The sequence below is a fragment of the Etheostoma cragini genome, chromosome 17, assembly GCF_013103735.1.
Source record: "Etheostoma cragini isolate CJK2018 chromosome 17, CSU_Ecrag_1.0, whole genome shotgun sequence".
Classification (NCBI taxonomy): domain Eukaryota; kingdom Metazoa; phylum Chordata; class Actinopteri; order Perciformes; family Percidae; genus Etheostoma; species Etheostoma cragini.
The window spans coordinates 18,003,685-18,016,913 of NC_048423.1; the positions used below are offsets into that span (position 1 = coordinate 18,003,685).

Below are 13,229 nucleotides of genomic sequence, written 5' to 3' on the forward strand. Positions count from 1 at the left end.
TGTGATTGGCTGCTTAGAAATTAAGTGTTAACGGGCAGTGGGACAGGTGTACCTAATAAAGTGGCCGGTGAGTGTATAGTAGCATGTCTCTATAATAATCAATTACATCTCCTGGCCTCGGAGTTGTTAAAGTGTTATCTACATGTTCATAATCATTTGTGACAGGATTTGAAAGAAGAATGTGAACTTATTTTTTGGGAGGTAAAATAAATGGGATTAAAGAGATTAACTTGCAGCATTAAGAGCTTCTTCCAAAGGTTTAGAAATGTACAATTTAATTGCATGACAGTAGCAGTTATATATTCGAGCATTTCACTTTCAATTAGGAAAATGCATACCAGCATAGGCACAATCCCCACTGTGACTGCAGTCTTAATGACTGGATTCTTAATTAATTGCCCCCTGTAAACATGGCGGCTGTAAACATTTTCTTAATGTCACATTGTAATGACAGCTTCAGGGGAGGGCTTGGATTTCAGTCAGATTTGGGATGAAGACTGCAACAAAATATGAGTAAATATGATTATTTTACATGCCAATAACAACCATTTGGTTGAGAAAATTGGTTACCGTTTCTCCTGAATCTTTTTGTGATAAAGGTGCAGACTGGATGTAAATGGATTTTTTTATTTGTATACTTAGTCTTATCAACTACTCAAATTGTACAGGAACCATTCACCATTTACACACTGCGGGCGAGGCTGCCGCACAAGGTGACACAAGTCAAGCTTATTTCATCCATAAAAATGGAAATTACAGTGCTCATTCCCGCCTTAATGCCCTTAGCAACTAGAGCGTGAATACAATAAAATGAATACACAATACAGTACCAAACAATACATAAATACAATACACCTGCTCTTGAGATTAACACTCACACACATTTATGGCGTTTACCACCTCAGTCCAGTCAACGTGAAACCCTGCTGACTACTGATTGGTCGGAGAGAATGGTCACTATTCACTGCGTAATCATCGCCAGTGACAGACGGGGGGGATAAATAGTTGAACCTGCGTTTTTTTTTTGTTGCTTCCTCCAGCTTCTTTTTAAACTAAATGTGTCTTCTGGCCACATGCTGAGAATCAAAGACAACACACCTTTGAGGATCTACGCGTGTCGCGTTGGGTCACAACAGTTTCCTGCCATGACGACCAGCGACGCTCGCCTCACGCAAGAGAAGGTACTAATCTGTAATGGAAAAAGGAGGAGGACGGGGCACCGCGGTCCAGTTGAGGCGGTACCATTAATGGAAAAACACCACAGGTTGAACTCCCAACCTTCCATTTGGCAGGCAACCGCTCTACCAATGAGCCACAGCCGCCCCGAGACTGTAGACGACCGAGGGTGAAACACTTACATCTTTTTCAGACATGATGTTATAAACTCACCAGAGTTATGCAAAATTATGCAAAACTAGGCAAAAATCGGTGTATTTCTGTTTTCTGTGTGCATAATCATAGTGGCCAGGTAATTCGGTGCACCAAGGTTATACTGTCATGAAGGTCAGGGTTGTAACCTTCATGATAGTACAACTCATTGTAGTTACAACTACACACGCAGTGGTGATAAGTAACTAAGCAAATATACTTGACTACAATACTTTAAGAATTCCGAGGTACTTTTACTTTACTTGAGTATTTCTATTTAATTCTACATTACACTTCTACTGCATTACATTTATAAGGGAAATATTGTACTTTTTACTACTACTTTTATTTGACAGCTGTGACAGCTTTTTTTGCAGATTCAGATTGGTAATAGAAAATATGATAATTATAAATTATGATGTACTGTTATAGATTTAGCAACCCAGCAGTGCATGTGCTAACAACGGCCCCATCTTTACCAGATGCAACATATAAGTCATGCTTATACGTACATGAATCAATGATTATAATCCTGTTATATACATAACATAGGTGGAAGAGCAGTAGTCTGCCAATTGGAAGGTTGGGGGTTCGATCCCTGGCACTGCTGCCCCATGTTGAAGTGTCCTTGGGCAAGACACTGAATCCTGAATCGCTCTTAGTGTGTGAATGTTTATCTGGAACTTTTTAGAACAAATTGTCAGCTAAAAGTCAGTCATTCTGAAATGGGCCATTCTGCATAATAACTACATTTTTATTCTGATGCATTGGTACTTTTACATAAGTGCAATTTTTACTTGTAGCAGAGATTTAGTCATAAAATTTGAAATGTGACCAGATGATGGTGATAAATTAAAAGTTAAGAGATCACCACAGGGACATGCATATTTGAATACAATTTCATGACATCCTATAATGTCTTTATCTGCCTACATTTCATCATCTAATCGATCAATCGACTGTCAGGGGAATCTCCGTAAAAACGGTTTTCCTTTAAGAAGAAATGGTGAAAATGGCCCATGGAGAGTGACTGAGTGATCTAATGCCCGTGCAAGGATAAAGACATGGGGTTGAATAGATGACAGCAGGGACAGCGAGACATAATGAGCTGATCAGGCGATAGTGGAGACTGAAATGCCAGAGTAGCTTAGAGCGCGACAGACTGGGCTGTTAAGGAATCCCTGGTCTTGCTGTGATCGTCTGCTGCCTCTTCTCTCATTGGAATAATGCTTATTTCGGTTTTTTGATCCAAGCTAAACACAAACAGCTCCAATCTGTCCATCCTTTCATTATACAATTATTTCTTTCTCTGATTTGGCCTTGTCTGTTTGTGCATTTTTTTCATCCATCTACAGTATATTCCATTATTTCATTGTTTTTTTTTCTTCCAGATTCTGAGTTCATCATGGTCACTTATTAAAATCGATCCACAGACCTTTGAAAACCTCGCACCTCTGGCTTTTTCTTCCATCTATGTATTTCCTCTCTTGTCGAATCATCTCTCTTTTGTTTGGTTCAATTGAACGTCTGTAAGTATATTGCCTTTTTTCAAAAGCTATGAACCAAGTAAATCATCAGATTGATTTTGCATAATCAAGTACAACAATAGATGTTCTCTCTGTGCTGCTTCAGACAACAATCAATAAATGAGCATGAACTGGAGGTCACACTCGTCATTGTTTTCCCTCCGTCTGTGTGTTTCCACCTCCCTCAAGCCAAAGTCAGTTGTCGAGCCTGCAATCTCAATTTTTCTTTCATATTCAAGATAATAAGGGTTACAGATTGAATGACCTGTGATTCAGTGCCTCAGATGTTGGCTGCCAAAATTGCCAAACACTGTAACAACCACACCTGCAATGGAAAGTAAACAAAAAGCATATTCTGGAAAAGTCGTTTCTGACCACAATAGAAGACCAAAAGGTACAGTATTGGGATGTAGTAGGCCAGGAAGCTAGGAAGGTGGTAGGTAGGCAGACTCAAACATTGTATGTTTCGAGAGGTAATTTCCATTGATCTGCAGGACACAGATAATTAAACAATCATAAAACTCAAAGAAAGTAACTGTATTAAACTAGTAACAGCTCCCACTATTTACTTAGGGTTGTCAATTCACTCCCCACTGCTTGATCTACTCCATAACATTAATACCTAGCAATCTCGTAACATATGGAACTTAGTTACCAGTTTCCTCCTATCCCACTGCCTATAAAACAGGTCAGGGTTATTCATACCTATTTATATAATAACCCAAAACAACCAAAATAAAAATTCCTAAAAGAAATAAAACCCTCTACTTGGTTTGGCCCGGTGATGTCATCCATGACCACCCCCATTCCTTTAAAACAGGAAATGCTTAGGCCGGCCCCTCCCCAAACAATTGTCCTGCATGGTGGAACTGAACAAAGGGACAACTAATTGTAGGTATCAACACAGGGAAACCATTTAACAATGCTTAAACTTGCAACCTAATAAAATGGAACTGAAACTAACATGGCTGTGTGTCTACATACTATAGCTAATACCCTGTATGAGACAAGTGGTGAGCCAACCCACTTTGTCACAAACAGAGCAACACAGGCTGTAATTGGAGTCCTATTAGACAGGCCTTAGTGACTTATTTTAGACGTAATTCCTTACACTATTCTTTGGAGTCCTCTTTCAGATGTTGGGCTTTCTTCATCAGCAACTCTTTTACTTCAGCTCTATGCCATTACCCGCTGTGCAGCTATCGTAAAATCAGCTTGAGTGAGCTTGTTTTTGCTGGAGACTTTGCCCATGGGAAGCGCCGTTGAGATTCAACCATGCAGACAAGTGAGATAAAAACAAAGAGCTGAAAGCTTCGGGGCCGCAGAGTGGAGTGCCTTTTCTGGGGGATTGGGATCGGCAGTATTACCAAACCTTTCAGATTACAGGGATTTAAATTAAAAACCATTAAATGAATCTTTAAAGTGGCACTCACACCTGAGGCCTTTGGCTGAACATTTCCTTTCAGGAAATCTCTTTACTCACATCCTATTTAAGGATTCCTCAAAGACTTTCAAAATGTCTGTCGTGATGTTTGCGACATTTAATTTTAGTGTTTTAGTGACAGTACATTACCCCAAAAATGTCCTTATAAATTAATTAAATCAAACCCAACTGTTTAATCTAATTATGGTTGCATTTCATTCTGCAATAGTCATTCAATGTATTTACATTCTGTAATTACATCTTCATATATTCTATTTATGGGAGTGGTGGAGTCCACCATTGAACAGGACAAACATGCATGCATAGCGCTATAACAGCATCACTGTTTACTCTTCGCTTCCTTTACATCCTATCTGGGGCGGCTCAGAGGGATTGCCTGTCAATCGGAAGGTTGGTGGTTCAATCCATGTCCTGTCCTTGGGCAAGACACTGAGCCCGGATTCTGCCCCAGTTGAAGTGTAGATGTGTGTGAGTGTTTATCTGATGAGCAGGTGGCACCACATTGTGTAAATTGTGAATGGTTCCTGTACTATGTCAAAGTGCTTTGAGTAGTCGCTGATTCATATAAATACAGGCCATTTACATGCTGTATTATTCTACTGCAAAAGCCAACCCAACCTCCTGCTGCTGCATCACATTGTCATTTGTCAACGTGGTAAGCACTCACCACAACCCGTTGTCGACATTTCTTTGTCAGCTGATCTTTTTTGTTTTTTGCTAGGTGTTTGCTAATGGGACAAGAAGGAGCAGCTACAGTGAGCTGTGAGATGAAGAGCTGCAGGCGAACAGCTGCAAACCTCCAACTCCACTGTGCCCTCTTATGTTAAAAAACTACTTGTGCAGAATTAAATCAAATTGTAATTGCAATTATGTTTTTCATTTTTAAAACAACAAGAGTTTGTTTGGTGGCACTCTAAACAGATTCACCAGTTGCTCTTGTGTTTCTGACAAAGAAGCCACTCAATAAGTGTTTGTCGTGCTATGAAACTGCACTCGCTGTTACCACGATCACCGCCAGTGTTGCCAAATCAACCAGGAATGACATCTTATCCCCTATGAGGAATTCTAAGTAATGACAACTTCCCTGTCTTTGCATCAACATGATGAAGCCTTTGGTGATCGTGCACCACCCCTCCTGCACACAGTTGCTAGTAGCCAAGGAGGACAAAAACAAAGATTACATGAACATGATGGAGGTAGTTATCATTTCTCAAGCTTTTACACGTGAGTCGCCAGACTACACCATTTTGTAAACATAGTCCAACTGAGAGATACAGAGAGTTGTGTGGAGTTGAGAGGCTTTATTAGCTTTGTATCAACTCATTTGGCAATGGCTTGAATGTCACAAATGTTCATAAAGATAAAACTGTTGGACACTATAGTTTTAACAGGCAAGCTAAACAATCCACTTATTCTTAAAGAGTGTAAGGCCTGACATTCCACTCTTCCCCAACATCTTCCAAGGCTTTCGGAGCCTTGCCAAAGCTCTGGGCTGAATCCCAGGGCTGCTCCTAAGCCTTGCCCTGAGAGGAGAGGATCCTATGCAGTAAGGCAAACTCTATTTTGAGGGACGACTGGTGTTGTTTTTCGAGCACACGCTGTTAACATCTAAAATTCAAATATCAAATCAATGTCAGAGGGTATGTAGCTCGTCTCATATTACATTCAGGCATGCTTCACTGCAAATACATGCAATAAAGGAAAAAGTCCTTCTCAATCAACATAATTCTCTGCAACAAAAGAGACAATTGAGCTTACATTCAAATTGTGACCCCTGGCTCAAACATCTATCCTAAACTGCAGCCTGTAAAACAGCTGATCTTTCCCTGGCCAAATTGCTCCATCGAGAAGATTTTAGATTGCCCTGATGAAGAGTTCTCAGAGTGGTTTTGGTGCCTCTCCATTGGCCAGGCCCGAGGTTTTAATCTGCAAAACCTTTCAACTCCATGTACTCCATTGTTTCTTCCACCTCTGTCTTTTTCTTTTTGTCCATGAATCCTTCGTGCTTTGTCTCCTGTTCTCCATTGAGCCAGTATTATTCTAGTTACTGGAATCCATTTGTTTATTACAAGTACCCAACTATGAACTGGGGAATAAACACATAGAAACTTGATTGATTGAGGCCAAGAGCGCCGCTGCAAAGTCACTCAACGAAGAAATTACTTCTTTGTATTTGTCTCAGCTCTTGCTTGATTTGCTCCAGATTACGAGAAAAATAAAATATCACCAATCTCATTATCCTCCCCTTGTATGTTGAGTAGCTAACGGCAGGAGAAAAAGAACTCTGATGCAATTTTCAGCTTTTGTTTTCTCCAAATTTTAAATATGTGTTTTTATTTAGATAGGTATTTTTGAACTCTGGAGATGTGTGACTCCTGGGATGCCCACCAAGCTATGATGGCTACATGACATTCCCTGTTTCACAGCACAGGGTCAAACTAACCTCACAGACTGGGCCAGTCACCTCCTGAGACCTGGAAAAGACACAAAGCTTGGCAAGCAAGGGCAAATAAAAAGAAACTTCCCCTTAGAGGCAAGTAATCTTTGACAAAATGTGGATGCGAGTAATGCAGAGAATTCAGGGCACTGGGTTTAAAATGTCCTCTCATACAGAGACAGTCCTCAGAGAGCACAAAGACGTGCTTTACTGTGTGGCGGGGAAAAACAAGAGCAGTTTGTGTGGGTGACCACGCACAGTGAGAGTTATTTCAAAGACAAAAAGAATGGCAGAACTTGTTATCTCTGATTAAAGACACCTCTCTGATGCATTCCTATCAGCTTTTAAGCCCGGACTAAAGGACTCATTAATTCAATTTCAGCATCCCTTGGTATAGTACATGTTCATGACTATGAAGGAATATTAACCACAAAATAGGATGAACAATATGAGGAAAATATCTAATTGCAATTATTCTGACTGACTGAACCAAGATGTTTTCTTTAGTCTGTAGGATACAATTTGTAGGCGGGGACGTCTCTGCAGCGCCACAATACTTCATTTAGAATGGTTTGACACATATTTTTTACAAATATTGCCCCCCCCCCCCCCCCCTGCGGTTTGGATATTGCACTAGTCCATATTAGAAATGTCGATACAATTGTGATTGTGCAACCCTACCACTAAAAACACTAAAAAATTGGCTCTTCCAGTTAGTCAAATGTAATAGTGAGCTGCAGAGAAAGCAATAAGATCGGAATTTGAATGGGAGAAGCAGGATTTTATTTAAGCAATAAAGCAAGGCAAGCAATACACGATTGCTACGTTTTTTGGATGAACCTACACTGGTGCCCGAGCGATATATCGGCGGGCCGATATTATCAGCCAATACAAACATATTAATTCATCAGAATCATTAATAATGACAAATAAATGATTTTGATAAATTTATATTTGTCAACCATGTTATGAGTCTTGGTGTTGCATAGTTTGTCCACCAGAGGGCGCTCTACAGCATACCTGTTGGCAACACTGATATTTTTGTTTTGTCAATGTTTTGTTCAGAGGACTTTAAGTTTCCCAGCTTAAGTTTGTATTTTTATACATTTTATTTATCAGACCTTTAACATATTTTGGTGTTCCTCTGTTCTGTTGTGACAATAAAACAAATTATTATCATATTATTTTAGTGAAAACTCATAAATAACTACAAATAAGTAATGTTAGCGAAATCTGTAACCAATTATCCATTTTGCTATTGGCCTTAAAAAGCCTTTATTGGTCCGGCTCTAACATCCACCCATAAGGCTTCCATTTTCCTCCCAAGATAAAACTACAGTGTATTACATCTACACTGAACAGCAGACACAAAAGACAACAGCTAAAAACTGTCCTTTATGCTTCGGGCTGAAGAACACGGGCGATTCTAGTTGACCCCAATTATCCTGCCTTTACCTCGGGTATTGAGGTGAGACAAGAACAGGGAACTGCTGCCCCCCCCCCCCGGGGCACGGAGCTCTGTCTGATCTGCCAGGCACAAAGCTAGTCCAATACAACAATTACTCTCATCTTAAGCACAATTACCTATAGTACATTGTTATTTGTGTGACTTTCATCAAATAAAAATACTTCATAATGGAATTTGGATTTTTTGGCTCTGTGTTTCACCAGTATTTATCCCTATCCAATTAAAATGTCACCATGTGCAGGTATGAAGACAACATGTGCGTGTGGCATTTGATGTTGCATGTCTGTATGCATGCATGGTCACGTAGGAGAAGTCAACTTGGCCGTGGCGCCATATTCATTTCATATGTTAGCTGTAAGTATGAAGCAGATCATGTTTACTGATGGGAGCCCCATTACAAACACGGTTTATTAGCCTTTTACTTGCTTTCTGTGTAGCAAAGAGGGAATATGTGGGAGTAAAATTCAATTCATTACAGTGATCAAGGACTTTTTGAGAGGGGCTTCTGTGGCAGCGTGCAGTTAGCTGAAGATGATGATGATATTGTGTGAAATTGCTTTTTGTTTAGCTGCGAGCACTGACACGTAATAACAAATCAGCCACAAATGTGAAACCCGCAGACTCCCGCGTGCAAACACAAAAAGGGCTATATGCCAGAAGGCTTAATGCTTCCCCTCATGACATGTTTCATTTGTTGGTCTGATCTCTCCAGCTGAGTATCCCCCAAACAATTAGAACATGCAGCATTAGACTCTTCTTCTCTCTAATGCTCATTTTAGACAGCACACACACAGCTGGACCACTTAACCCAAAGACAGATGTTAAAGATAAATGTGCACATGCAATGCGAAGAGTGTAGCTATAACACTCCAAATCAGTAGGTATGATTTTTGATTTTTTTTTTCTTTCTTCTTCCCACAGATGGAATGAAAGCCAAAGCAACCTGGGCCTTTTATCAGATAGTAGCCTATTACGCAGAAAGTAGATAAATGACCCAATCCTGATGCAAACAAAGCTTTTAATCACTCCAGGCTAGACAAACAGCTTGAATAAACATGAAATTCATGCATCATATTCATGTTAGTTTTGAAGGCTGCTGCCTGTGAGGCACAACCTTCTCGGCAAAGTTTCATTCTGCAACAAGAAAAGTATTGAACATAGATTTTCCTTCATCCCTGTGTTGGCCTTCCCTTAGATCTGTTTCTTGTGAAGTGAAGTGGTCAAAGAAGCTGCCGCTGTCTCTCTCTAGCCATGTCTGATCAGACCAAAAATGTCCCTATGATATTCTGTATCACGAGTGTCTCTATCATCACAGAAAAGCGAGAATGGAGCTGAATGGAGCTGAATAGTGATACACTGATTTATGACATGAAGTAAAAATGTTGCGGGATATTCAACTTGTTTTGTTTTTTTGCAACCTGTTAACTCAGCGTCTGTCTCCTGTCCTATTGGTTTAGCAGTGGTCTGCCCCTCCACTGCGACACACCAGCACCACACCGCGGCATATGGACCTGAATGAAGGTGTTTTATACTATAGGTGTTAATACTGTGTCAGAAGCATAGGCACATGCATGCATAACACCAGTCATGAATGTAAATGTCATCAGGGCACATAATGCCAATTTCTTTTTTCTTCTTCTTATTTTTCCAGAGATCGGAAATCTCACATGCTTGAGGGTTTTACTTACACAAAAACTCCGAAAAGCAGAACTCGGATGCCAATCTCCAAAGCCAGCTCTCGCACGTTTTTCCTGCGGTCTGGGGGCGACACGTTCATGATTGGGAGATAATCCGTCCAAGTGAAATAGCAAGACTAATGCGGTCCCGGGGAGTTCTAATGCGTGTTCACTTTGTAATCCACCTGAACAAAGCGAGCGCTTTCCAGCGGTGCTCACTAATCACGCATGCCGCGCGCCTCCATCGCCACTCGGTCACCTGAAGCAGTCTTTCCCCTTTCCCTTCGCCTTCGCCTGTCTCCGCTCTTCTCCGTCTGCTTCAATCCCCTCGGGCGATTTTCTTTTATTGCAACTCTTTTTGCTGCCAGCTGCTCCTCCTACCGAGTAAATGTGTCCTTCCTCCGCTCCATCAATGACTTTAACTGGGCTAGAGTTTGGAGTAGAAATGGGAAAACATTAGAGGTGTGGGGCGAAGTGGTGGGAGAGACAAGGGAAGAGAGAGGAGAGTCTGAGCGTTGGCGAGTGTGTGGCGTTTCTCTCTCTCTTTCTCTCTCTCTTTCTCTCTCTCTCTCTCTCTCTTTGCTTCCCTTTGGAGAATCAGTTGAGGAGAAGATGTTGAAACGCCACTTAGTAGTCTGCTTCACAGATGAATGAAGTTCAGAGTCCCTATCCTATCCAGTAGTAATGCAATACACTCTTATCAGCTGAATGTCTTCTTGTCTAGACTGAAGCCAAGAGACATTGGTCCTGCAAACATCTCCTCATGAATAATGAAGCATAGTCAATGTGATAAACAAAGCAGAGAGGAACACTCCGCTAGGTATAGGTGTTCACCACCGAAACATGTCCCGGGGGTTGGTGGTGAGGCACTAGGCTGACCTCTTAGCCTGACTTATATTTTATGACATTGCTGTGCCGGCCGATTTAGGGGAGCCCTGCTCACTGTTGTCTCCCCCATAATGTCCAATCATAGACTACTACTTTAAAGGATCCAGCACCTCAGGGATTTTGCAACCTGACAGTGATAAAAGAGCACAGGCAGCAGCATAGACCTGCGGGCCAGAAAACCTGGCCAGCCCTTTATAGACACATGAATATTTGATGCCTTCTAAAACTGGCCTTCCTGCATTACCTGTCAGTCCAAAATGTGCCTCCGTGAATGTATATGCACTGTATGTGTTTGCACGAGAGAGAGAGAGAGAGAGAGAGAGAGAGAGAGAGAGAGAGAGAGAGAGAGAGAGAGAGAGAGAGAGAGAGAGACCATCGTGGAAAACGCTCTGACCCAAAAACTTGTTCGCTGCCTTTCTAGGTCACAAGCTTGACAAGCTGGAAGCTGACTCTGTAGATGCAATTTACAAATTGTAAATTCTTACTGGTTAACCAGGCATCCTGTTAGCTACAACAAAGATAAATGAATGTATATACACGCACAAACTCAGGTCACTGCAGGTGTTTTGATGTTGATTGGCCGATGTGCCTGAAGTTTTTGCTAGCTCCCTAATAAGAACAGAAGAAAACAACAGGAGACGTGAAATGGTGGTAGGTTAATAGGTGAGATCTTACTTCAAAGCTTTCTGGCAACCAACAGCCTTTTCAGCTTTTAGAGAGTATGGCATGTGTATTACAAGCTATCAACATTGTTTTACCTCACAGCATCTGAGTACTCATGATTCAGATGATTCACTCTGGTCAGAGAGGTTTTCCAGTCCTTTGAGAGCATAGGCACAGGCCAACATAATCATTCAATTATAGGACAGAAAAAAATAGTATTTCTTTTCTCTGGTTAAAACCATAATTACTTATTCTTTGTTGTCGAACACTCAAGACCTGTATTAGAAGACACTACTTTCCAGTTCATCTCTAGTCTTTTATATTGTTTAATTTTAGTGGTCCCCTAATACTGTATCTAAAGTCTCTTTATATAGATAGACCAGTGGTCCCCTAATACTGTATCTGAAGTCTCTTTTATATAGACCTTAGTGGTCCCCTAATACTGTATCTGAAGTCTCTTTTATATAGACCTTAGTGGTCCCCTGATACTGTATCTGAAGTCTCTTTTATGTAGGCCTTGGTGGTCCCTAATACCACATCAAAAAGTCTCTTTCACAAAATTCAGCCTTGGTGCAGAATTATTGGTGCCCAAATTCTCTGTGCAGACAAAGCAGAGAAAAGGGAGGTAACCTTGCCCCTATGACCTCATGAGGGGCAAGAGTCCAGATCAGCCCATCTGAGCTTTCATTTTCTCAAAGGCAAAGCAGGATACCCAGAGCTCGGTTTACACCTTTTGCCATTTCTTGCCACTGGGGGACCACAGGCAGGCTGGAGGAACTCACATTAACGTTAAAAAACCTCATGAAGTGACATTTTCATGCCATGGGACCTTTAACCTACCTCTTAAGTTATTTTCCAGTAGACTGTATGAGTCACATTACCGAGGTTGTTGTCACACTTGGTGTGAAATGTGTTCCTTCCATTTCCATCCTCCCTAGGTATGGGTGCATGTACTCTCCACTGTTGAGAACATTTTCTGCAACAGAGTGACTCATCATAGGGATTGGTCCCTTGCTCCGTGAGTTCTAGGCTTTATTGGACATCTTTCCTTATATCACTTTGGGCTAGGTTTTATTGAATACCGTCACTCATTCGTGGTTTATGTTCAGAGTTATAGCAGGATGCAGGCAGCATTTTTAAATGCTGATCAACATAGAGGGCATAAAGTTTGATACTGTTGTATAGTTTTACTATGTGATAGCACACTTCTTTGCTGAACACTGTATCCATGGCTAAAAAAGACGTGTAGGTCTATGTCAAAAAGGTGACGTGTTAGAACATGGAAAAAGAAGTTGTAGTACTTTTTTAACCCAATAAATGGTTGCATGAAGTGGAAAGCAACCCATTTTTATTTTTATTCTTGGAGTCCTTAAACATCTCAGCTGGAATTGCCAACTTTGTCAGTCGATCCTACTACTTCCAAGAGGGGAGAGAGACAAATTGCACCACTCAGAAGGGTTGGCACCCTCTATCTTCGACAACGAGGCATTCCCTCATTGAACAAATTAGTCGATGGCCCGATATTGTTTAGTCAGATTTGGCATTCTGAACTTGTTGTTTTGTGTTGTTGGCAACTGCAAACTGCTGCAAAACCTGATGATGAAACTACTTCATAGAGCAGCACAATCAAAGCAAATGCTACCGAGTTGGTCAAGTTTGTATGTTTAAACTAAGAGGTGGAACTCGTTGAAAAAGTCTCTTTCGAATGTTGTAACACAAAGTGACATGCACATAGTAAACATAGTAGTATGTACCTCTA

The 13,229-nt window shown here is 41.0% G+C and overlaps 1 protein-coding gene across 1 annotated transcript in view; it reads right to left on the reverse strand.

Annotated features, from left to right (window-relative positions):
• The window catches only part of plpp4 (phospholipid phosphatase 4), a 50,842-nt gene extending 40,416 nt beyond the window's left edge, over window positions 1-10,426 (reverse strand). Inside the window, exon 1 of the mRNA XM_034898827.1 lies at window positions 9,932-10,426. Coding sequence (XP_034754718.1) covers window positions 9,932-10,020 — 89 coding nt within the window. The 5' untranslated portion in view covers window positions 10,021-10,426. The remainder of the gene's footprint in view (window positions 1-9,931) is intronic.
• Between the last annotated feature and the right edge of the window lie 2,803 nt (window positions 10,427-13,229).